The 27181-nt window shown below is 34.9% G+C and overlaps 1 protein-coding gene and 1 pseudogene across 3 annotated transcripts; both read right to left on the bottom strand.

The window, feature by feature from the left end:
• Positions 1-841: 841 nt before the first annotated feature.
• LOC111372550 (chaperone protein dnaJ 10-like) lies at positions 842-16912 on the bottom strand. Of its 3 annotated transcripts, none has more exons than XM_022994901.1 (11): positions 16753-16912; positions 16389-16558; positions 13967-14026; positions 9676-9758; positions 9396-9552; positions 8521-8650; positions 6563-6721; positions 2140-2318; positions 1975-2055; positions 1741-1875; positions 842-1154 (listed from the first exon to the last, which is right to left on the bottom strand). In XM_022994901.1, exons 2-11 carry the CDS (start codon positions 16473-16475, stop codon positions 1065-1067), a joined length of 1161 nt encoding a protein of 386 aa, XP_022850669.1. In that variant the 5' UTR covers positions 16476-16558; positions 16753-16912; the 3' UTR covers positions 842-1064. The 3 variants fall into 3 exon arrangements, with proteins under 3 accessions (XP_022850669.1, XP_022850667.1, XP_022850668.1); XM_022994899.1 differs by having other exon boundaries at positions 1741-1878; positions 16753-16911; XM_022994900.1 differs by having other exon boundaries at positions 1741-1878; positions 16389-16498; positions 16753-16911.
• A 4457-nt stretch (positions 16913-21369) lies between these two features.
• Positions 21370-25731, bottom strand: LOC111372545 (annotated as a pseudogene).
• Between the last annotated feature and the right edge of the window lie 1450 nt (positions 25732-27181).

Below are 27181 nucleotides of genomic sequence, written 5' to 3'. Positions count from 1 at the left end.
CAAGTGAAGGTTTGTTTTCCGGGCTATCTTTTTATTTGTGGACACTTGACTCTATATATATTTATAAATTAAGTGGCATGCACGTGATGAATGAGGTTTCACATTGACCAACTCGACATCGATTATTTAATTGGATCGGACTTATTTAATTAAACAACTTTTTTTTTTGGGCCAAATGCTTGGGTTCAACCCCCTAGCTCACTTGGCCCATTTGCCTACCATATATATGTGAATCCACAATTAAGGTACGTTACTCAAACCCTAGCCAAACAACCTCTCCATTTTCTTGTTTTTCTCCAACTGTTGACTTGACCGTCTGCGTTCAAACGATTACCAAACTCGATTGGCAGCCTTTACCTCTAAACGGGTTGTTCCAATGTGCAAATGGCGTTTATGCGGAGAGAAGGTGGTCGAAATTCTATTGATGTATTTTTTGATATCAACACTATATTTAAGGGATGCGGCTCAATGTACAGGGAAATATTTCACAAATTTCCTACGGGAAGACAGTTGTCAGGTAACAGCCATAGGAAATCAGTGAAAAATTTCCTCCAAGTATAGCATGATTCTACTTACAAGAGGCAAAAAAAACCCAAAATTTTCACATGACGTCAATATTAGCTGAACAACAATCAGGCGAAAATGGAAAAGAACCATGTTGACATGTGGCATCCTACCCCTAAGTGCGACTAAATCCAAAATAACGAATATATGGTATGCTTGTTTGTGCATGTGTTCTTGTAGGAGGACGGGGGAGGACAGATTGGGGTTGTGGAAGAGACGAAGAGCATATCAGACAGCACAAGTCACAACATATCTACTTATGTTTTAACCAGTACTATGCAACTCAAGAAAATGGGATCACTGTCAATAAAGCATTAGTCCAACGATTGATCAAAGGCTTGAACAGCAGCAGCACCAACATGGAATTTCTAAATGGCATGTACAATATGACACAAGCACATTCAAGAAATAATACACACTAACTTCATCATTTGACAGGAAAAATACAAACAGCATGCTATACTGTTCAAACTCTACAAAAAATGTCAAACTCTAGATGTTTATGTATGTCTCTGAGCACCAGGCGGCGCAGCTGGCATTGGGAAGTTGAATTGAGTTCCAGCAAATTGTGGAGCCTCCACGTATGGGCTCTGGAAAATCCAGTTGTACAAAAATTAATGGATAAAACAACGCTGGATGATGTTAGGAAGCATTTATTAAGGTAATTTTGATCGAAACAAATTTGAAAACATTTTCCTCAAAAAAGTAGATATTTTAGTGGAATAGATTCTTAAACTTGTTCATTATAGAAAGGAAAAATATAAACCAAATACACTGAATAAAACGATATATCCTTAAGAAGCATAGATGCTAATGTCACACCATATAATTATCCTTAATGATGTATGCTCGTTTTGAACATGAAACCACGATGGGGGTTTTCTCATCCCCCTTTCTTCTGTTTAACTCCAATGTCAGCCCCAAAGAAATAAGGAAAATGTGTGCCTCCTTGGACTTTCTCCTTCTTTCTTTTTTCCATTTTATCATTTTCCTCTGGTTAGATTCCTTCTTATTCGTTTTTCTTCTGTGCGAGTGTGTTGCTGGGGATTAGTAAAATCGTCTTATTCTAGAAAAGTTTCACTCTCTAAAACGGGATGAAATGCTTTCACAGATACTCTTTTAACCGTCATCTTTTACAAATAGACAGAGAGTTCTAGGGGGAAATGAAAGCACTACCTGGGATGCTATTGCGTTGTGAGATACCTCTTCATCTATTGGTGATCTTGCTGATGTATTAAAAGGAGGAGCATTGCTACTTGGTTCACTTCCATTTAGTATATTTTCAGTCTCATTCCCATTCACTGACTTCGTCTTCTGATGCATCCCAAAAATATGTTTAGTATTTTATATAATGAATGGAAATATTTTATATAACAGGAAAATGACGATGTCTTTGGGCATATAAATTACCTGGAAAACTTTGCCCAGGGTTTTTAAACCCTTTGCTCGCATACGAAGGTCCTCTCTCTTCACATTGTTTTCTTGAAGAACCTAAGGAAATCATAATACATCATAATGGAGAAAATAAAATGGTACCTAAAACATTTAACCAAAAACTTCAGAGTCCTGAACAACCATCTGACAAACACGGCACAGCGTAGCTTCAATATCAGCCACATTAAGCTTCCAGAGGGAATCGGTCATCAACTTCTTGTTTGATTCCATGTATTTTTGGAGTTCGTCCTCAGTGTAATTTCCCTCTTCACTAAGGTGTCGTTTCATGTCTTCTTGTAGCTGGATCAAAGCCAAAGCACCTAAGAAAATTAATTTAATTCCATAAGTATGTTACAAAACAAATATAAAAAACCAAATAATTCTTGTGCCACATGCTTTGTGTCTTTAACACAGAGTCCAAATCCAAATGAAGGTGGGAAGTGGTAGCCTAACAACCATCACAACATTTTGCCAGCTTCTTCAAGAACTGGGATCATCAGATTTCACAATTTGGGAGAGAAAGAAGAGGACCCATATAGCCAGCCATGATAAGTAGGGGATATTTGAACTGAGTTGAAACTAATATGCATAATTTCAAGAATTACAGTAAGAGAATAGTTCACCTATAAAACTCACCCTAAATACCTGGCTACAAACCATGCATGTAGTTAGAACTTTTAAGCAAAAGAAACTGTCTAATGATCAAACTTTGAAGACAAAACCCGAGTATATTGAAGATATGATCTCACATCTTTCTGATGGAACACCATTCCACCGTGGTTGCGATAGGATATATGACTGGTTTATATTAATATGTGTACATTCTACATGTCAATATGGGTATAACCCATCTAACCAATTTGCAGGGAGAAAGATCTGACTCGAATCCTTGTACGCATCAAAAGCCACTGAATACTATCCAGTTATGTGAGCCCGAGATGTGGGGTGATCCACGGATATATGTACCATGGATTGGAAACAACAAATATGTCACATGTGATCTGGGGAGCATGTAATACCTCATCCCACCCGAGTTTTGAATGATAGTGCAATTGGTTTTCCAAGACTTCGATAACTTCTATCTGTCAATATGGGCGCACAAGCATTTTGGGCTAGTTGGTCAGTCCTGAACTATATTGGCACGAGCAATGGTCAGACTAGTCTCCTTCCATCTATATTATTGCAGATCTCACCCTCAATTAAACAAAAGAAAAAGAAACATTATCCCTTTGCATCTTAAAAACAAAAGGAATGTTGAAATTCTTCAGCTTTAATTAACATTTGTCATTAATATTATGTTAAAATTGTAGTTTATCTTGTAACACATTTTAAAGATTTGCAGAACTAATAGTGATTTTAAAGGAAGTAACCAGTAAGAAATTCACATTATACTCACAAATACACAAGTAACATACAAAAACCCCTTTTATTACATTTTTAACAGTTTGCATCAAGTTCCTTACAATTAAACAAAAGAAAAAGAAACATTATCCCTTTGCATCTTAAAAACAAAAGGAATGTTGAAATTCTTCAGCTTTAATTAACATTTGTCATTAATATTATGTTAAAATTGTAGTTTATCTTGTAACACATTTTAAAGATTTGCAGAACTAATAGTGATTTTAAAGGAAGTAACCAGTAAGAAATTCACATTATACTCACAAATACACAAGTAACATACAAAAACCCCTTTTATTACATTTTTAACAGTTTGCATCAAGTTCCTTAAATTTGAACCTAATTAACTAGGACGTCTGCAACTTCCATTTTCCCTTTTTAACTTTAACCCACTTTTTTCCTGCCAACAAAAAAAACTTGGAACAAAATGATAATAACCGGTTGGTGTAATTTTTTTTGATAGGTAATCAAATATTTTATTAATCACGGATAATATAGAGACGGTGTATTATCAATTAATACAAGAAAAAAACAACTTAAAATTAGGCAACCCATCTATACAAATAGAAGCCATAGCATTAAACCAAGTATACAATGTCATATAAAACAATTCTTTAATCTGCTCAGTTGTCTGTGTATGATCATCAAAACAGTGACTGTTTCTCTCCCTCCACACACACCAGACAATGCATCCTGGAATAAGATCCAAACAAGTGTGCTATCATTATTACGAAATTTTCTCCTCCATGTTTTCAGTACATCCTCCATACACCGCTGAAACACCCAATCTATGTGTTGGGAAGCCAGAATATCGTTCCATAAGAAACGAGCACCTTCGCAATGAATAAATAAGTGGTCAATCATCTTCCTATTCTTCCTACACATATAACACCATTCCGTAACATAAAAACCCCTTATTCAGAGGTCATCCACTAATAACACCTGTCCCCTCACAACCGTCCATAGTAAAATTGCCACCCGAGGGGGCAGTTTACATTTTCATACTATCTTCCAGAGGAATGAGCTCTCCACAAGACCCAATAAGGATCTAAAATAAGTGTCAACTGAGAAAATACCATCCCTCGCCAACCTCCACCTGCTACAATCACTCTCTCCTACCTTGATGTGCACCTCATACAAAGAGGTTAAAAACAGCGCATAATCATCCAATTCCCAATCCTACAAACCCCTCCCAAAAACAATGTTCCAGCTAAGATTCCCATTATGTATATGTAAGACTTCAGTCACCATAGCAGATGGCCACAAAGCAAAACGGTACAGAGACGGAAACTCCACTCTTAACGGTCGATTTCCACACCAACAATCTTCCCAAAATCTGATAGTATTGTCATTCCCTACCACATACATCAATCTATCCCGAAAGTCTCTGCACCCTCGTCTGATATACCTCCATAAGCTCACCTCATAAAAATCACGATCCACGATCGAGCACCATTCCCCTCCATAACACCATATTTCGCCTCTATAATTCCCCTCCAAAATCTCTCCCTCTCCACGCCGAATCGCCATAACCACTTACCAAGCACAGCCTTATTAAACAATACAAGACTTTTCAGTCCGAGGCCCCCTATCCTTAGGGGAGAACAAACTAGACTCCAATTAACCAAGTGAAGCTTCCTCTCCTCCCCTAATCCTCCTCATAGAAACTCCCGTTGAATCCTCAATAATTTTTTTTGCCACTGAGACTGGAATAGGAAATAATGATAAGAAATAAGTAGGGAGATTCGATAGGGGGACTCAATGAGGGTAAGACGTCCTCCCTTCGAGAGGTATATACGCTTCCAACCCGCTAACCTCCTCTCCATCCTTTCCACAATAATGTTCCAAATGTGTATACTTTTAAAATATGCTCCTAAGAGGAGCATAAGGTATGACATAGGCAACTGCGCAACCCTACAACTCAATATAGCCGCCAACTCCTCTACGTTGTTGACATCTCTCATTGTGATAGCCTCAAATTTCCCTAAATTTATCTTCAAACCAGATACAGCTTCAAAGCATAGAAGCAAGTTCCTGAATTGCTCAGCATCTGCATCACAGAAGATCAATATGTCATCTACAAATAGCAAATGAGATACCTGCAATTAGTCAACCATAAAGCCCCTCAACAAACTCTCCTCATAGCCTTCTCAAGCATCCTACCGAACGCCTCCATAATGATAACGAACAGAAATGGAAACAAAAAATTCCCTTGCCTCAAGCCTCTGCTACTCCGGAAATAACCCTCGAAAGTGCCGTTTTCCAAAACTGAAAAGGAGACCGTAGAGATACAAAACTGAATTCATCAACACCGCTTATCCCCGAACCCGCATCGCTTGAGCATATACAAAAGGAATCCCTAGTCCACATAATCATATGCTTTTTGAATATCAAGTTCACATAACATCCCTGGAACCCTGTTTGCAATCTCGAGTCAATACATTCATTTGCTATAAGTAAGGAATTCAAAATTTGTCGACCTTTGACAAACGCATTTTGAAATTTAGACACTACTTTCCCCAACACCTCTTTTAATCTATTTGCAATAATCTTGACTTACTAAGCTGATGGGACTAAAGTCTTTAATATCCATCGCTCCCGATTTTTTTGGAATCAGCACAAATTAGTCCAATAATAAGTTAAAAATTCTGACATTTGTCCATCGCCAAATGTTCCAAGCCAAGAATCCTCAACTACCTAAATTTTTCTCACTCCTACAGTCTTAAAAACTCAATTAGGTGAATATGAAATTTTTACAGCATGCAGTTGGATTCAATAAGAATGGGGACTTCCAAAATAATGTACCGTTTTAGTTGTTTATTAGTGTTTGGATTTAGTAGTATGACAAAATTGAGTTGTTTGTTGTACAAAAATTCATGACGTGACATTCCCGGTTTATACACTGTCCTTTGATTCCCAGTTTCTCTATCTTGGGTCTTGTTTTATCGGTAAAATCAACAAGAACAAGGAACACAGTTGCAATTCATCTCGAACATCCAAAACCAAGGAAAGCCTAGAAATGATGGCCATACTGCTACTTTCAGATACTTGACTTTGAATTAGATACACATCAAGATAACTAAACAATGCAAAATATTTTATCCCAGTAGAAGTATAGAAACCAATCAAAATCAGCTTCTTATCAAAACAGCACACGACAACCAACCTGTTGCAGCAGTTACTTGGGATTTGATAAAGTGTCCTTTGTTCCTGAACCACTCAGCAACAAATGGCACACCCAGATACATCACCTTCTTTCCAAGCTCTTTTGCTGCCTGCCTTACATATATATAGCCAATGGTATTCAGCATATCAATGCCATAAGCTGTAACAGAACATTAAGTTGATGAGGCAGAGACTTTCTCCAATTGCAGTAAATGATGATAAAAAAAGCAGCATACTGAAGAAAAATGAATTTGATCTGTTACCTTGAGCAGGCTTAATAGTGTATCACTGCTTTTGACGTGGCAACAAGGCTAATAAAACATAGCATCATTTGCATCATTGTTATTAGAAAATAACTTATTAACAGTCAATGTTGCAGGGTTTCTCTTGGGAGAAACATTCTCATCAAACTGTTAGACAGCAAATTCACATTGAATCCATCAAGTCAATCGAGACTTGTTTGAGGCAATGCCACACTGAAACCATCAAGTTAGCGGGACTTCATTCCCCTCACAACTTTTTGAATCATAAATTTAATCATCTTCGAAAATATCTTAGCAAGAATACCATATCCTCTAGCATATTGAATTGAATGTCGTAAACTCATCTCCTCTCACGGTGCTTGGTACAGAAATATTTGTGAAACAGGTCAATAAGAGTGATGTTTACTGTTTGAACTTTAAAGCCATGGTGAATTTCTACCATATGAACATTATATATCCAACAATAGACATCCATTGGTGTTTCTCTTTCCAGAACATTTTGCTAAGCATCCATTCTAAAGTGAATTGCAAAAAGGTAGCCCATGATCATATTCACACAAGAAAGCTTTAAGAAATCTCATAAAGCCTACTGGGATTTTGTAAACTCTCATATAGCCTCCTATGACGAATATTGTAAAGAGATCTAGTAAGGATAGAATGGAAATTGGTAGGATACAAAATTATATAATGGTTTGGAGACCAAATTCTGGCCTGTTGTGAGATGATAAACATGACCCATGAACATTATTTAAACTGTAGAGACTGATTTACATAGGCTAGGGACGGAGTGGGCTTTATGATGTAATATTTTTGTGAAAAAGAAAAGGATCAAATGAATGGAAATCGTAGGACAATACAAAGGAGAAGAAGAGTGCTTCACCCTAGCAAAATGATTAGGAAAATTGAAGCAACATATCATCAAATTATCATGATGATCATCTCTACTATTTAAGTGAAAGAATACATACCAATTGGCTGCTGGATTTTCTAATTCTATTTGGGAGATGCAATTAAAAAATTAAGCAACCCTCTTAACTGAGATTTTTCTTCCTGATAAAAGTAGGATGATATCCAATAATACAGCAACACTCTTAGCTAACATTCTCCTAGGCCACTTAGAAATCTCCATAAAAGTGGGTTTGCATTAAAACGACTAATAGCTATAGCATCCCAGTGTACTTTCCATAAAAAATGGACAACTTCAATTTATACAATTACATTAAATTTACACTGATTCTTTTCCTTGCGAATTGACTTGACAGCCCACTGAATCAGCTATCTAATTGATTGAAAAAAAAAAAAAAAAAAAAAAGAAGAGAAGGAGGTATCAATGCCCATCAGCCTTTAGGATTTTTTGAGATCAGCTAGTCTAGTTGGAAGACTTAGGTTTTAAGTCGAGCATTTCAATCACATAAAATTAGGGCTGAATTGCTGTCAAATTTGTATAATGAAGCTAAATAGTTTATTATTATTTATCTTTGAAGCTATCAGGTATTTGGCAATACAGACAACTTTTCTCTTCATATACAATGTTACGAAAACTGTAAGAAAGCTGCAAAGAGACGAAATGGAAAAAGAAAGCAGGCAGTAACTCCATACAGTTCCAGAATTACAAGTCTTAAAATGACATCACTAGAAAAGGCTAGGAAACATGAAGCATTAACTGGAATGGAAAATGGAAAAAATGATGTGTTACCAGCACTGGAGAGCCTTGATACTTCGGCTTCGGCATTACGAATAAATTCCTCTTTATGCCCTTGGACATACAGGTTTAACCGATCTTTTAGTATACTAGCAAGCTTCTCTTCCCTTTCCTTTTGAACAATCTAAACTTACAAGGAAAAAGCCCTCAGTTAAATAAATGCTGATATAATAATAAATTTCAATTCAAGGCAGATACCAATAAAAGAATTTCTCCCTTCCTTTTTGAGGATCACATTGACATCTTAATCACTATGTTAAAATTTCATCCTGCTATTAACTTGAGTAATATTTTCTCTACACCAACATGTTATCTTTTCTTTCAGTCAATAATTAGAAGGCATTCCCTATTCAAAAGAATTTTAAAAAACATGTCTATCCCTATTCTTATATGGGGATTCAAAGAAGAACAGTAATATCCTAATAGACTACAAAAAAGTGCTAATCACTGCCTAGTAGGAAAGTAAAACAATCACCTACTACAACCTATTATCCAGAACTAAAATCCTATCAGCAAAAATGTAAAACCAATAATAACAGAATCCTACACTAGCAAAATAGGAAAATCAAGTTGGATCTGACAATGCTTGAATTGTCCTGCTGCACTTATTTTCAAATATGATCTACAAAAGGGAACCAGAGAAGAAGATAGAAACTAGAAGAATAGATCTCAAAATTATATAAGATATCATTTTCTTTAGTAGAGAGTGGAATTTTAGGAGCAGAAAATATAAGCACAAGGACCTTTTAAACTCCCTTTCCCTTTACTGTAACCTCGTATCCCAGCTAACCTTGATAAAAGAAACCCTTACGGAGCCACACATGAATGATAAGTTCTAAACGCTCAATGTGGAATATTCAAAATTTTACCCTCATTTTCTCTTGCAACTTCTTAGCATCAAACTCTTCTTCTGTAAAAATATCAAGTGAAGCCATCGATGCCATGGCAAGCTGGCCAATGTAGTCCTCAAAAAGCTCACTTCCAAAAAGCATTGCAAAAATTGCTGCAGGATCAATAATTGCTTCCCTGAAAGGTATCAAGGCAAGAAAATAGTCGTCAGAGCATAAATGTTAAAAATTAAATCAGTATATCAGAAGCTATTGACAACGCAAAAGCTAATGAAGTTCATAAATTAGAAAATAGACTGACGTTGAAATTCCCGACTTCCCATGGGCATCATAAGCTTGCCTTTGGGATGAATCACTCAATACTTGGTAAGCCTCTCCTAAAATCTGAAATCAAGGGGAAGATTAGAAACTGAAACATCAAGACCATTCCTCACACATTAAACATGAATATCCACGGAACTAGAACAATAGTTCATTGCTCATCTTTAGCAAGATTCAATCATTGTTTGCATAAGTTTTTTGCAACTGCCCATACATGTACAAAACCAACAGTTAAATGACAGTTCCGACAGAAAAAGTCCAGCTCCAATTTTTGGCATAAAAACAATACATCAATATAATGCCATAAGCCAACGGCAAATTAATTCCCAAATAAAGAAAGAATAGAAGATAACAACAAATTAAATTTTCTCAAGTTCTAAATCTTTGGATCTTGCAAAGTCCTTCTACTTATGCTTAAACTCTAATAATAATAGTCCCCTGTTATGCAAAATTTATAAATTATTTATAAATATTCAAACTTCATTTTTAGCCACACACTTCAGTGGACTCATAAGTACTATATCCACCACTCATTTCTATCTACTTATGAATTAAACAGTTTATAAATTTTTCCCAAAATCTCAAATTTTCATCACCAACTCCTGAAACAACACCAAGCTAAGGAACAAGATGCTTGAATCAAAAGCATTATCATAGACCACCTTTTAATTATCTTACAAGGTCCAATCTCAAGTGCAATAAGAATTGTTGCACTTCCAAGCCAGATGATGCTCTAGTTGATATAGCACATACATAAACTTAGCACAACACAACACATCGCCTCCCATCAACAGCTTGCTTATAATTTGTCCCAGTTTGGACTCCATTAAAAACAAATTTTGGGTAAAGTGTATTTTGGAATAGTAATTTTTTGAAAAATGCGAGGTTAAAAAATAAGAAAAAATTTGGATTTACATGTAATCTTATTTTATTGGAGAATGTATAGTTAAAAATAAAAAAGAAAAATGCATTTTAAAAATAACGGAGCCCAAACAAGGTCTTTGTATTGCTTGCATAAATACAATCTTGAGCTTGTTCCTAGCCAGCCTTGATAAACTCAAGAATAGGCTCACGGCTGTACGAGCGCTTATTCACTCACCAACAAGAGCGTAAGACTAGTAATTCCTATGTTCTTTTCCTTTTAGGTTGTCCAAGATTCCCCACTGCTGCCCCCCGCGGGAGTCCAGGCCGTGTCTCAGTCCCAGTATGGCTGATCGTCCGAAAAGCTTTATTGCAAGCTAAAAACTAGAATGTCTTATCATTTGACATTCGATAAGGGCATGAGATGAGTTATAACCTATAAGTTCTGAGTGAGACTAACACGACTTGACTCCCCTACATGTCAACTTGTTTGCTAAATTTAGGGGGTGTTTGGTGAGGATTTTAAGCCAACTAAAATCAAATTTTCACCGTTATTTTATTATTCTTTGAGATTTATTTTTTAACCATTATTTCAATTCCAGTCGTCATTTTTTAATTCTTCTCTCACAAATAGGAACCACTTTTAATTTTAACAGTCAAAAAATCAATTCTCAGAATCCCTACAAACAACCTCTTACACTAATAGGGCATGGGTCTAAAGGACTGCAGGATTTTGCAGGGAAGCAACCTCAGAAAGAACATTTATCAGCATGTGGCAGCACAATACGTATTAATGAAACAAATTAACTGGGATGAAAATCTGTGGGTGCTCCAGCTGATCCTTGTCAGAAGTTAAAAGAAAAGGAAGGTTTTATTCCAGTAGACAAAGAGAGATGTCCAAGACTCGTGGTAAGATTGATTTCTTTATCTCATGCTCCGGCAGACATTGCATATTTTACGAGTTGTACAAGAACACATGGATTCTGTAATGAGGATCCTAAGGTATCTAAAAGCTACTCCATGGAAACGACTTGTGTTTTCAAAGAATAGCCATTAATGTCATGACAGCTATATGATAGGATCTTTGTATCTTGGGTTGTAACTGGACAGAATTGCAATTGAATACACAAAAAGAATCAGACGGAGATTAAAAGAGATTGTAGTTTGTATTTATCGATAGAACTGGTATTCGTAATTGTCATTGTATATCTGTATTGAATGGAAATAACCAAGAACTTAAAATGAAATCTAGGCATTCTGAAAGAGTTAGCTCCTCTCCCTATCCCACTATCAATTTCTGAATGAATGACAGAATGACCCACCCCCACCACCCCTTTTATTAGCTCTCAATTTATTCAAGAAATGTTCCTCTCCCTTCCCCCACAAAACAAACAACGTACTGGACTATCATGTGAATAATTCCCCAACCCCTACTCACGTGTATCAGACCTTCCCCCTTCAACAAATTGCACTGGTCCAGCAATTTGCACTGCTGCATTTTGGAGGTAATTTGGTAACTAGTATTAGTTAAAAACAAAAGTCAGGTTCCAGATCTAGTTCTGAGGCTGATTTTCGTAAAATAGCTTTAGGCACTAATGAAATCATGTGGGATAAAGCGCTCTAAGGGTCTACAGGTGAAGATTCAAGAACCAACGAAACTATTCTATGAAAACAAAGTTATAATCAACATTGCTCACTAGATAGACAATTAAAAAAAGATTGAGGCAGTATCACAAGCATTCCTTGCATTCCTCTGACTTCAACTAGAAGATTTGTGCACTAACGGAATTGCAAGAACAAGTTTGAAGTCTATGGGAAACAAGCTGGCACGCACAAATTTTCGAACTGCCTCAAGGGAGAGTGAAGATCGACCTAATCCTTAGTTCTAGGAATTTGATTTATAGTTTTTTTTTTTTTTTTTTTACCGTGTATATGTATATGCTTGTAATTAGATGTTATATTAGTCAACTATTATTCATTATAGGAGAGCTGCAATATAGAGCTAGAGATAACTATAGAATTACAGCCTTATTAGGCAACAATTCTGTATGCATATATTTATAGTTTTATTTCAATGAAGAGATAAATTGGTTTCACCAATAGATTCCTCTTCTAGTTCATTGTTCCCCATATTAAAGTTTTCTCTCTGTTACTGTTTTTTCCACACTCAATCGCTAAATATTAAGAGTTTCCCACTCATAGAGTTGGCTTGTTGATCCACTACCTTGACTTCCAGGAATTAGTGTGTGATTATTTGAACTTGTTTCAGGAGCTGTAAAATTCTTTTTGTGCCTCCCTTGTTGTCACAAGGTTGTTTATCCTATCAAGACCTAGCTAATTCATTTGCACCAGGTTTGCCAGAGGCCTCATAGGAATTTCCATTCCCATCGTTAGCTCCATTTTACTTTTTTTTTCACGACCATGCATTCTCAAATGCCTCAGAAACAGTTAGGAGAGTGCGTAAGATTGAATGTGCTGCTAAACTACCAATACACTGCATCAATAGTTCCTTGCTCTCCAAGATGTCTTCCCAGGTTATTAACTGATAAAACTCCTCTGCCTATTCATCAGTTGATTGGCTTCCTTGATGCTTGATGCAGATGTTGCAGGCAGAAAATTCCTCTGGAGTTTCTTTTTCATCTTCCCAAATAATGATTTTTATTTTCCCCTCCAACAAATCGAGTTGAGTAGACCACACCATGCAGACGCATGTCCTCCATTTCAACTGTACTAACTTCACTTTTTATTGACCCTTCTTTAAAATTGTAAAATTACAGCAATAAATCAATCGAGGAGGAGCTGACATCCTTTATTGAAATTATCATTGATCCTTCCCCCCATATGGCACTAGTCAGACTCATAATCAGCATCCCCTGTGTTGAAGTTTCCAGTTGATTAAGGCAGTAGGTCGATGTTTCAACTTGCCTTCTAAATTTGTCTATTTCAACGCCTTTCTCTTCGTCAAGGGCAAAATCTCTACCAAGTTAACAGTGGATATATGAACTGAAAATGATAAACTAGCACGTGCAAAGCCAAGGCTATGTTCTGCTAAGAACCGCCATCATTATTCAATGCAGAAGTAAAAAGAAATGAAAATAATGCTGAACTGAACTTTCGTTTAAGTTTGACTCTCCTAAAGCTATAAGGTCAAATCTCAGTCCTAGACTTACACATAATAAGTTAAACAGAAGACAAAAGAGAACTCAGAGTGCACAATAACATGTGACTAGTCGAAAACACGATATCAACTAGATCAGCAAAATAAAATTAGCCTGCATCCAAAACAAAAGCCGTAAACAAAATATGCTTTAGCTACTTTCTTCATCCAGCTTACAGAAACACATTAAAAAACATGCTACAAAGTGGCAAAATCTAGGAAGCTTCCTAATAATATCTGGAGGAAATCTCACCTGAAAATTTTGTGCTGCCAAAGGATCATTCGGATTTTTATCTGGATGAACCTGTCTAGCCTGCAAAACCCACAAACAAAATGGATAATGAAACATAATGTGAAGCAAAAATAGGACTGATAATTCTCTCAGTCTAATGTAGTTTCAATTCCAAATATGGCAAAACAAAAAGAATGCAAACAGGAATCATACAAGAACAATGCATTCAAAACCATAAATAAATTCCAAATATGGCAAAACAAAAAGAATGCAAACAGGAATCATACAAGAACAATGCATTCAAAACCATAAATCAAATCAAAGAAAAAAAATCTAGAATAACCGTCCTAAGAAACTACCTTAGAGGCCACGTGTTGTTTTCAGGTCCATCCGCCACATATACTTGTAGGAACTGGAAATTAATACGTTCACAGGTAAATAGGATAGACTTATCCGCACAGAATCTCGTTTCCAGGATTAGAATAGTGATGCTTCAGATTAAAATCTCATAAATGAAACCTCACCTTAAATACCAAACACATAACATAAAGACAGGAGAATACCAAGCTATTAGCAGGATTCTACTTGAGAAACATATCATAGAACGAAACCTTATAATGCCATCAACATAATTACATAGCAAAGTGCCTCGTTTCCCTTTCTAGAGTGGTATGAATAAACTTTGAAGTTGAAAGATCTAGATTTAATGAACCAAAAAACCATAAACCCCTTTCAAGTAATTTTGAAATTGCAATCATCTTGTAGTTCAACTTAAAACTGGAAACCTACATAAAGAAGAGAGCTTATTCTTCTTTTAACTTTGATTATATAGCACAATCAGCCTATGGGATTTATAATTTCAGCCCCAACCTTCTATCTTCCAAGCATTAAATCTTCTTTTAAGTTATTTGTTTGGTTGCCATGAAATCACATGAATCCCTAGGCAACTTCTGTAGCCTGCAGGGTTTCTGCATTCCTTAATATGAAACAGATTTACAACACTTCTTCTTAATCTTCAAATGGTTTATAATTAAGAATGAATTTAAATACTCTACGGATCTACTCAGCCTCTTCCATATGGAGCATCGAATTAAGGCTTCCAATGCCTACAATATGTAGAAAAGGAAACGATAAAAAGCCGCTGCCCAAATGCCAATGCAAGCTCAATCTGCAAAACACTTAAAACAGATATTTCATGGAACACGAATCCATTTCGGTACTGCTCTTTTGCTAGAGAGCTGAAGATGAGATTGTAGATGGTAGGAGAAGTGAGATATTATAGGACATTGGCCATCACTCACTTCATTTGGATAGAAATGAAGGCGAAAATATTTTAGGAGCGTTTTCCCACATCTAAGTTCTTGTGGGACAGGGCAGTATTCCTGTCATCATTTAAGGCTTTGGCAGCAGACCACTTAGAAATCAATCCTTAAATGGAAGTGCAATGCGAATTTTAGAGAAATTTTGGGTAACCTCGTTCCGAAACCTAAATGCATTTGTCAGAGTAAGCTCCCACCAAATCAACTGCGAAAAGATTATCTCATGTCTGTTGAACAAAATATAGAAAACTTTTCCAAAGAAGTTCCTTCAAATAGGAGTCATCTTTAAAGAAAACCGTGTTCAGAACCAGCCCTTTATTAAGAAGAAAAGTTAAAGCAAAAGCATCAGCCCTAGTATCGTTCATTCAATTGTGTCAAACTAAATTCACTCACCACTGGCATATTATTTTTCAAACGTCTATTAAAAGAAGGATACCACAAGTTTTACCCTCTTCACTTTTGTTAGCAGCAGATTCTACCATGATTCAGAAGGCAAGAGTTGCTCTTTGTTTGATCATGTAAACCTGGCCACTACAAGTGTGCAAGGTTGTACCCTTCTAAAAGATCAGACTCTTGTGTAACACTATTAAGCTTGCACAACAACTTGCTTAAAGAAAAGAATTTACTCCAACATCAATCTACATTCAATTGGGAGAGATATATTTCTCTTACTCAAAAGTTCTCGAGAGGCAAAATTTTATATATCATAGCACTACAATGTCACCAGAAACTCCTTGCAGAAACCAGTATTCTATATTGTCAAATCATATTTCTAAAAAACGAAGTATCCTGCTTTCACAGTTGAGTAGAACCCAGTCTTCTCCATTACATTCGTTGAACATGTAGTTCACCTCACAAAAATCGTATTACTCTCAGATAGAAGTAACAAATATAGCCTAAATATTCAGTTGCAAAGTGCTAAATTAGCTTGCTCAAAAGTCAGAAACCCCGTAAAAGATTATCCTGTAGCTGATGAAGTAAAAGTAACATATTTTCTTTTAAACTGAGTTTCCTAATCCCCACTAATTCTTCAAGCAAACAACAAAAGCTCAATCGTTCCAACTAAATAAAGAAATACAAAAGTACGCTTTCATGAATTTAATCGGTAAACGGATTTTACATACCTTGATATAATAAGCTTTTTTTATCTGGGCCTCGGTGGCCGTGGGGTTCACACCCAAAACATCGTAGTATTCTGTCTCCTTCACCATCGGATCTCAGAACGGTTCCCGACCTAGATATTCCGATTATAAAATAACTATTTGAATCAAATTACGAGATGGTTTTTTTAGTTCTGCAACAAAATAGAAAAATTCATCATGGTTCTCAGCAATTTAAAGAAAAACAAAGCAAAATCGCATATGGCATTTATTCCTTTTTCTTGGAAAAGCAGTAGGAAAATGGGAGAATCTTGTCCAGTCACAAATTGAAAGAATGAAATTCATCTGGAATATGAAAACAGTATTAGAGTCGAATTCGAATTTGGACCTGGAGTTTATGTCGTGTTCATTCCTGGAAACGGTTGGACCCAGTCGCAGTGTATTGTTGGGGCCTGCCTCGTCGGCTCTTACTCAGAAGCTTCACCTGCGATTTCCACCTTAGATGTGTGTTTTTCCTCTTCGCTTAAGATTTGCTTGCCGTTTGTCCTATTATTTGAAAACTTAAAAGGTTTTGAATAATAAACCTTTTTTTTTTTTTTTTTAAAGGATACGTGATTAAAAAATAAATAAATTTTATTGGTACGTGTATAGAATATTTTATTATGTGCATATGTGGTAAAAGATAATATATGGTAAACAATTTAAAATTTTAAAGGGTGGCAAACAAGCACTAAATTGTAAGGGTGCATCTGATTGTCAATATTTTTTTATGAAAAATGTGTTTTTCCACTCTAATTTTAATTTTTTGCTGTTTGATTGGCACTTTTTTAGTGAAACATACTTTCATACTTTTGTTAACGTGGTCATATTTTTTACAAAATCAAGAAAAATATTTTCTTTAAGGAATATGATTTTATTTTTAAGAGAATTCACTATGTCTTTCTCTCTCATCTATCTACACTCTCTTATTTATTCACCAATAAAAAGTGAACAAGTATAATATTTCTAGGTTTAAAAATAAATCAATTAAACACATTTAATTGACAATTTTCATGTAAATAAGTTATAGGCAATTGAATTGTCTAGAATTTATTTTCTTTTCATGCAAATTACATGCTTGCAATCAAACGCACCCTAAGTTCAAAGCATGTCATAATGAAGACAATAATAAGTGAAATTGCTTACTCAATTTTCAAATATCGAGATTTTGCCACCGAGTTCATCCAAACTTTGGATGTTATTCACTAGCTTAACTTTCATTTATAATTTTTTTTTTCATAATGGGGGAAATCGCAGTCGCTACCCTTCGGGTGAGTACTGGGTAAACTTTCAAGCCGACGCAATAGCTTATAAACCACGTTAGTCAGGTAGACAAGCCCGATGTGACAGACTCGACTGAAAAAGTGTTGGTAGGGGAAATTACAAATGGAAGTTAAGTCGGTTAATAACATTCAATGTTTGGATAGATTTATGACAAAACCTTAACATTTTAAATTTTACGAACAATCGAAGATATGAACATAAATTTAGTAATTATTGGGATAATTAACTCCATAATGAAGTACAATAAGAAATTTTAATTAATCCTTATTTGAGCCCCGTCTTTCAAAAAGTCTTTTTTTTTTCAAACTTATTATGAGGATGTTTGGTAGGGATTAAAATTAAATTTTCTTGTAGATTGTAATTAAAGTTTTTTAAAATGTATAGTTGAAATGTTATGGGATCCACAAAAGATGTGGTTAATATTGATTATTTAACTTTGATTTAGATTAAAACCTGATTTTAATCCAGACCGAACACAGTGTGTCAACCATATATTCACCAAATAAAAACAAATTACATGTAAATTCAAATTTTTTTCTACTTTTTAACCATAATCTCGAAAAATAACAATTACAAAACCTATTCCCCCTCCGAAAAAAAGAAAGAAAGGATGAGAGGCTCAAACATACCCTAAATTTGCTCAACTTTTAAGCTCCTATTTGAGCTGCATTCTTTTAAAAAAATAAAAATAAAAAATTTTAAACTTATTTTTAACTATGCTGCGAATACCTAATTATTATATTATTGCATTTAGGATGTTAATGAATCGAGTCAAAACTCGAAACTTGAACTCGATTCGAGAAAAAACGTACACAATTTTTTTTTTGTCCTAGCCAAACCGAGCTTTTGCTCGATCAAAAAGTGAAGGCTCGAGCCAGCTCACTTTTTTTTTTTTTTTTTTTTGAATACCTAATTATTATATTATTGCATTTAGGATGTTAATGAATCGAGTCAAAACTCGAAACTTGAACTCGATTCGAGAAAAAACGTACACAATTTTTTTTTTGTCCTAGCCAAACCGAGCTTTTGCTCGATCAAAAAGTGAAGGCTCGAGCCAGCTCTTTTTTTTTTTTTTTTTTTTAGTTCGTGACAAAACTAATATTTTTTTAAAGAATTTAAAATTTGTGTAATTTATATGAATTGTAAATTAAATAAAAGTTACAACCCTCCTCATTTTTTGAGTTTGAGACCGACTACAATCATCGTAGATAGTTTTAAGATTGTACAGGAAATAAATATTTCGTGTACAATTTTTTTTGAAATAAATAAATTTAAAAATTATGTATTTTTTTGAAGCTACTGCTACCTTAACAAAGCAACTATCTTTTCATTGATTTTTTTTTAAAATTATATTTTCATTATGGGGCCGGCTCGTCCGTGGCTCAACGAGTCACATAGGTTAGCTCTAGCTTGAGCAGACGCCCTGAAATGGGGCTCGGCTCTTTCGAACCACTAGTCGGGTCAGCTCGAGCCACTCCGCCTGAGTCCACGGGCCAAATTTGTACCCTTAATTGTATCCCTTGCAAACATAATTCTTCCCTATAAATATAGAATTTTGGTTTTCAATAAAACACATACAAATCTATTGATTTCTATATTTTCTCTTTAATTTATACTAAGACTACACATTTTTTCAATAAAATATTTTTAAGCGTAAATTCAAAATTTTTTCTTACTATTTAATTCCACGTTCTCCAAAAATACATTATTACAAAAATATATTCTCTTACAAATGCAACTAAAACAAATCCTACTTTAACCTAAAGAAATTCATTGTGTATTAGGCTAAGATAGACAAAAACAATTATGCCCGAGAGTGGGACCTAAGTGGCAAATTAATGCTTGACTAAACTACAAAGATCTACTTATAAGTATATATAAGTAGACTATTTTTTGTTTTTTTGGGGGTCAAATTTGGAATAAGCAGCTTAATTAACTTGAGGGTAGAAGCAAAATCTTTGAAGGGCAATTTCAAGAATAATAACAATAATTTGATAAAGAAAGTTATTAATGATAAAATATCATTGATCACCAATGGTTTATCAGTGGTCATTTGAGTGAAAATCATTATCTGTTAACAATTCAAATGAAATTATTGATAGCAATACCGTCGATTATCATCACTATACCACTATCAACAAATTACTACATTAGTGTCATAATTGATGTCATTCACAACCATGCACCATCAACGTCACCAACGGAGATTCTTTATTCATTTGTATTTCTTAATAATTTAACGACAAAATTTCTCTTTGTAACTTAAAATATTTTTTTGTATATGTGATAATGTATAGATATTTTTAACTATTACTTAATTATCAACGGAATTTTCTTTAGCTACAATTTAGTTTTCATAGTTTTATAACTTTTGTTATCAACTTGTATGGTAAACTAAATTTTTAACTAACATAATTTTATTAGCTATTTTTAATAATTAATCAAAAAATTAAACTATTTTTAACGTATTGATTAAAGATGGGGGTGCGGAATCATTTATTGGGGACTCATTCTCTACCAAAATAAAATGCGTGGTCTTTTTTTAAAAGTCATGGACTCAAGTGCAGTAGACATCAAAGATCGGTGACCTTTATTGCTATTTTTACTTTTTAAGGCCAAAAAATATAGAAAGTATTCCAAATTAGAAGAAAAAAATTATTTTTATGGTTGGACACGTATTTTTATGGAATTAAATCATCCATGTGATGTGGACCAACAATATTAATTGGTGTGCCTAAGAAAATAAGTGTAAAGGTTGCCACTTTCAGTCGTGCTCCCTGTCCCGCGTTGGGGACTGGGATAATGTGGCACCCCTCTATTGGAGGGACGCTTGCCCCTGGTCGGCACCCCTCCAATAGGGTGGCACCCCCTGTTTTTAATTCTGTTCCCAACTCGGGATAGGGAAATTTATTCTGCTACTTTATAAGACTATCTTTTTATTTCAAACTTAATTTTATTTCGAGTCTGATTATAATTCAGTAGTAACTTACTAATTACATTTGAATGTTCTAAAATAAAGGAAACTTTTGAGTTTAAAATATAAATAAGTCGATTAATTTTTGCCCATATATGATTTTCAATTTTTAATCAACTTTTTTTAGCTGAATTAAATAAAACTTTAGTCGAATATGATACAAGGCAAAGGCACATTGAATGAAAATAATTTTTTTTTAAAGTTGAATTTTCTTTTTCGGTGGGGATTATGTTGCTTTATGACTTTAGTCCGTAGCCATGTAATATCGAATAGGTGGACCAACCACGTGCCATTATTGAGCTTTACGGTCCACCTCGTTATCTTTATCATGTTCAACGATGATTGGTCAATTTTAATTGGTTTTCTGGGTTAAGAAAAAAGCCACAGACAAGAAAATAAAATCCTCTTCTTTTTCACTTGGATCTCTTCCATTTTTATCACAGCTAAAATGCAAACTAATGAAATATTGTTGTAGTTCTTCAATTGATTTCAAGTGGTTTTATTCGGCCTGTCTATTACAAGACAACTATTGGCTACTTTCACAAAGTGAAAAGAAAAGCACATATCGAATAAAGATGAAAACTTATGCCAATTATAAGGGTTGACCTTTTCAGATTGAACCACAAGTCTTAACACAAGTAATGCAACATAAATCACTAGTTTTGCCAAAATTGTCAAGAACAACTTGATCGAAAACCCCACAAACTGATAAACTTTCATTCAACTGAATTCCAGCCTCCATTTCGGATTATTCAGGAATCATTTCTTCGTTATCAACATCGCCTTCCTCCTTGATTTTAGGCTTTGATGGACCTTGGCTTGCTCCGGGTGCTTGCTTCTTCTTGATTCCACTCACTATATCGTCAATTCTCAATAGCATACAGGCGGCTTCAGTGGCCGTCTTGAATGCCTGTGCCTTCACAGTGTAAGAATCCCAGATCTAAAAATATAGAGATAACTGTCACTTAATACGTAGGAAATATAAGAGTAGTAAAATATGTACGAAAAGGATAATATGAAATAAAGATAATTCATAACTCAAATATGCTTTAACAATCACAAAAATAGCTAACTATAAGGATGAGAACGAATAGCTCAGAGAGTTGAGAACATTAAGGGTGCAGTTGGTTTCCATTTTCATTTTCAAAATGATTTTTAGTTTTCACCCGAAAATGACTCGTTTTGAGCGTTTTCGACATTTATAACTGAAAACGCTAAAAACGATAAAAAGTCGTTTTGTGTTTTCAGTTATAAATTTTAACTCGTTTTCGAAAACGCATTTTCGAAAACGACAGACCAAATGCGTTTTTCGCGTTTTCGAAAACGGAAGACGAAAAATGGTCCGAAAATGACAAATCAATTGCGGCCTAATAGTTTGAAAATAATATAGTAACAGTAACCACTGGCAAATTTGTGTCAATAGCAGATTACCACTGCAACTTGTAGTTATAACCAAAAGTAAAGCAAAAGGGACATAAATCATACCTTGCGCTCTTTCATTTTAGCAATTTCACCAGTATTCCCATCTATGCCAATCCATTCATTCTTACCATTTGCATGCTATAATATAAGATATAATAGATTAGATAAACTTATAGGCTAGTATATCAAAGTAAACAAAAGAAAATAGATTTTATCTTTCCTTGCAAGGCAGTCATAGTTTGAATTACATCGTGTACGTATTATGCCATAGGTCCAATCAACTTTGGACATAAATACTTTTGATATATAATTAATACAATTTAATGGTAGATCTATTGTTTAATTAATAGACAATTAAATAAATAATAGAATCCGTATATTCAAATTTTCGTAATTTGTTAATCACGAGGAGTTGTGATTGTGAGATACAAATTACATCTGATTGAATCTTAAATCGTCCGTGGTCGTAAGTAATAACGAGATACGGATATCATTATTACGGATAGACCATCACGTGTGACATTTCTTACTTGTGAAGTAAGTAGCTGATCTCACAAGTTAAAGTGTGGCGATACTTAAATGAACACGTGGATGTTTTGTTATAGAACAAAACATTGGAGACCCGTCAAGAGATTCCACATGGATAACTATCTGAGTGTCAATGGTTAATCTTTGACGTTCGGTAGTGGAATTGATCCTTTGACTTGAGGTCGTCATGGTACCTTATATGAGGACAGTCATACTTTGGCGTTGTTGGATGTTGCTCTGCAAAGGGCCGCTAATACGACATCGTTCGAGTACGTCAAGAATCATATGAAGGTTGTGATTGACCAATAAAGGATTCGTCACTCTTAGATAGTAGGAGATTATGATCTGCGTTTCATTCAATTAAGTCGATGATGAAATCATTGGCCAAGGTGTACTAATAAGTCGAAAAGGAGTTTTCGACTTGTATTGACTTAATGGTAGAATGAAAGATATGATCGATAATCGAGATTGACACACTTTCATATCTCGTAATTGATTGGATCATATTGACGGAGGGACTGTAGTTTCACGGTAAACGAACGAGTTTGGTTTTGTCATACCACGTGACATTTCCCGTCACATGTATTGCCCTGACACATTGCTAGATGTCAATTAGGGACGGCGAGTGTGAATTGACGATAAATTAAAAGGGTGTTTTAATTTATCAATTTTGATTAGATCAAAATAATATTTCACGTCGCTAGGTATCGTGGTCGGGAACCTAATGGATCGCACACAAAAGAGAATTGGAAGATTGCAAATTGTCAATTGGTTAATTTAACAATCGTTGGATAAATTAATTAATTGAATTTGTTATTTATATTCCCGAATTAAGATTAATTAATTCACGGACCGGGTTTAATTAAATGGATTAATTAAATATTGGACCGGATAGGGTCGAGCCCGTTTGGATTTATATAAATACATGGCTAGGGTTTGAGGTCCTATGATTTTTATTATTCTTGCTGGCACAAGAGAGAAAACCCTAGTAGCTGCAATCTTATTCTCTGTGTGGATCACCGTTGGAGGCTGGACAATTGGACAGCTGTGGATGGCGAATGAAGATTGTTGGAACTAAAAGAAAAGCAAAAGATTTGCAGAATTCTTCAAAGGTATAATCTTTATCACAATTTCTATCTAAACACAAAGGGATTCTCGGTGGGAATCGAAATAATTTTAATTTTCCGCCGTGCATGTATAAGTAAATTCCCAACACATCGAACCTGCAATTCTGTGCCAAAGCTCGAGGATAGCCTGAAAAGCAATTGCAGCAGCTTCGTAAGGCCACTATTCAGTATATGCACGAGAGCACGTATTACAAAGTTAAATTCAAAAATATGATTTCAAGTGTTTTATATCATAAAAATAAGTGTTAGATGTGCAAGCATAAACTAATAAATAATTGCACATCGGAGCATGGAACACTGTGCTTCACCTTTTCTCTGCCTTCAATAGAAGAATTTCTTTGCTTCAACATAGCCGAGACAGTCAACTCAGTAGCACCTCCACCAGGGACAAGTTTAGGATTTTTATTATGTTTCTTGCTACTGACATTGCATCCTGTTCATAAGCATTTTAAAACTCACAGCGACCGGTTTGTAAAAGTGAAAATATCGGAGCACAAGAATCAAAGATAACTGCAAATTTCTCTCTACTTATTCAGTAGATCCTTGCTGGCACTCCTCAAAAGTACTGTGTATGCTTTATGATCTTTGCAGTCAACGATGAATGAGAAGAACCCCGCTCCATTTTCCTCACCTCAAATAGACCAACTCCAGTAACCATTCTGTTATTGTCAGTTTTTCCAAGCCTTCTAATTGCGTTGACACTTGCTTAAATAATGGCAAGCCAAATCACTAAGCCCATTTACAGTTATTACCAAATCTAGTTTGAACTTCAGTATCTTCTTAAAGGGCAATTGAGAAAAATGATTCTTGGATTTAGTATTTTTCTTCCATTTTACCCGGGGCAACTACATCCTTGGGTTATGCTACAAGTACCAAATGGTTTACCGAATTGACACCATTAGGTAATCTATTTGGTACAAATAGATAAATCCTCCTTGTTAAACATGACTTCTTTCAAAACCTTTGAATTAATCCCCAATTGGCCACCAGGAACCTTTTCTACCCTGATGTACTTTTTGATATCAACCTTAAGCAAACCTTGGCCAAGATCCTCACCTACTGTGGTCGTGGCATCTATTGCTAAATCCTGATAGTTTCACCAAAATAAAAGATTCTTTACCCATAAGTATTGTTGGGTTTCTGATACCCAATAAATTTTGGTCTATGATGTTAATGTGGGTTAATTATTTTTTAGACATAAGCCGATAAATAAAATAAGTCCAATAACCAAATCTATGAGCTCCACTCGGTTCAATTGTATTCTTTCTTGGATGACTTGAATCTTGACCCGTTTACCTTTCTTAATGGTTTAATTAAAATCCTAACCCTAGCATATTTATAAGGAATAAACCCTAGCCATTTTCTAGTATTATTTGTGTATGAGAAAAGAAAAATCCCGGCTGTCCCTTGAAGTGTGTGAAAAAGCCCCCTAGAAGTGTTCAAAACGCTTGTTTACTTTGTGTAATTAGTGGTTCCTTCATAGCCTACCTTTGTGATGTTTTCTTCTTGCCTTTGTGGCCACAAATTATCACCGTTTCTTGTCCTTTGTGGGTAAGATTGAATAGTGACCGATGTGAATTATATTGGTTGTGGATTGGAGCCGGTTGGATTGGTTGTTGGTAGAGAAAAGTACGTTAGACTGAGCTCAAAAAATAACGAATTGAAGACCCTTGGACAGAGCTTTCGCAGCAAGTATAAAAGATTAGATACACAATATTAGAATTCTAAGAGAGAGAGAAATCTAGGGATCTTGAAAACAAATGTAACAGTGTCTTCTATAACAAAAATGATGCAAGAAAAACACCAAAGGATTCACCAAAAGCCTAAAGTGACCTCTATCACTTCAAATTGAATAATCATAATCACAATATAAGTTTGAACAAGATGAACAAGACCTCCATGTCATATTTTAACCTGTCATTGATGGGACTTCTTTACAAAAGAACTTCACGGCACTCTTTGTTCCATCATTAGCAGGTAAAAGTTGGGGCATGTGTCCTCATATATCAATCGCAAAAGATGAACCCCATTGATAAACTTGGTTCTCCTTATAGCTGAATGTAGATCCCTTAGTCACATTTAAGCAGCGATCAACAACTTAAAGTTGAGATACTCGAAGTGGAAAGACTAAAAGCAAACAACAAAACAATATTAACAAAGAGGAATGAAGCATCTGATTTGTTGGTAACATTTCCATGAATAAGTGAAACAAGTTTAAGACAATCATTGTAAGTATTATGCCCTAGGTCCAATCAACTTTGAACATAAATACTTTTGATATATAATTAATGCAATTTAATGACAGATTTGTTATTTAATTAATAGACAATTAAATAAACAATAGAGTCCGTAGATTCAAATCTTCGTAATTTGTTAATCACAAGAAGTTGTGATTGTGAGATACAAAATTACATCTGATTGAATCTTAAATCGTCCGTGGTCATAGGTAATAACGAGATACGGATATCGTTATTACCGATAGACCATCGTGTGTGATATTTCTTACTTATGAAGTAAGTAGCTAATTTCACAAGTTAAAGTATGGTGACACTTAAATGAATACGCGAATGTTTTGTTATAGAACAAAACATTAGAGACCCGTCGAGAGATTCCACATGGATAACTATCTGAGTGTCAGTAGTTAATCTCTAACATTCGGTAGTGGAATTGGTCTTTTGACTTGAGGTCGTCATGGTACCTTATTTGAGGACAATCATACTTTGACGGTGTTGCATGTTGCTCTGCAAAGGGCCGCTAATACGACATCGTTCGGGTACGTCAAGAATCGTATGAAGGTTGTGATTAACCAATAAAGGATTTGTCACTCTTAGATAGAAGGAGATTATGATCTACGTTTCATTCAATTAAGTCGATGATGAAATCCTTGGACAAGGTGTACTCATAAGTCGAAAACTCCTTTTCGACTTATATTGACTTAATAGTAGAGTGAAAGATATGATCGATATTCGGGATTGACACAATTTCATATCTCGTAATTGATCAAATCATATTGACGAAGAGATTATATTTTCACGGTAAACGAACGAGTTTAGTTTTTTCATACCACATGACATTCCCGGTCACATATTTTGCCCTAACACATTGCTAGATGTCAATCTGGGATGGTGAGTGTAAATTGGTGATAAATTAAAAGGGTGTTTTAATTTATCAATTTTGATTAGATCAAAATAATATTTCAAATCTTTAGGTATCGTGATCGGGAACCTGATGGGTCACACACAAAATAGAATTGGAAGATTGCAATTTGTTAATTAATTAATTTAACAATCGTTAGATAAATTAATTAATTGGGTTGGTTATAGGCCCGAATTAATTAATTAATTCATGGACCGGATTTAATTAAATGAATTAATTAAATATTGAACCGAACCGGACCAGACCCATTTGGGTTTATATAAATGCATGGTTAAGGTTTTCAATCC

The sequence above is a fragment of the Olea europaea genome, unplaced genomic scaffold (genome assembly GCF_002742605.1).
Source record: "Olea europaea var. sylvestris unplaced genomic scaffold, O_europaea_v1 scaffold101, whole genome shotgun sequence".
Classification (NCBI taxonomy): Eukaryota; Viridiplantae; Streptophyta; class Magnoliopsida; order Lamiales; family Oleaceae; genus Olea; species Olea europaea.
The sequence above is the reverse complement of the archived record's forward strand: the minus strand, read 5'-3'. Positions and strand labels throughout refer to the sequence as shown.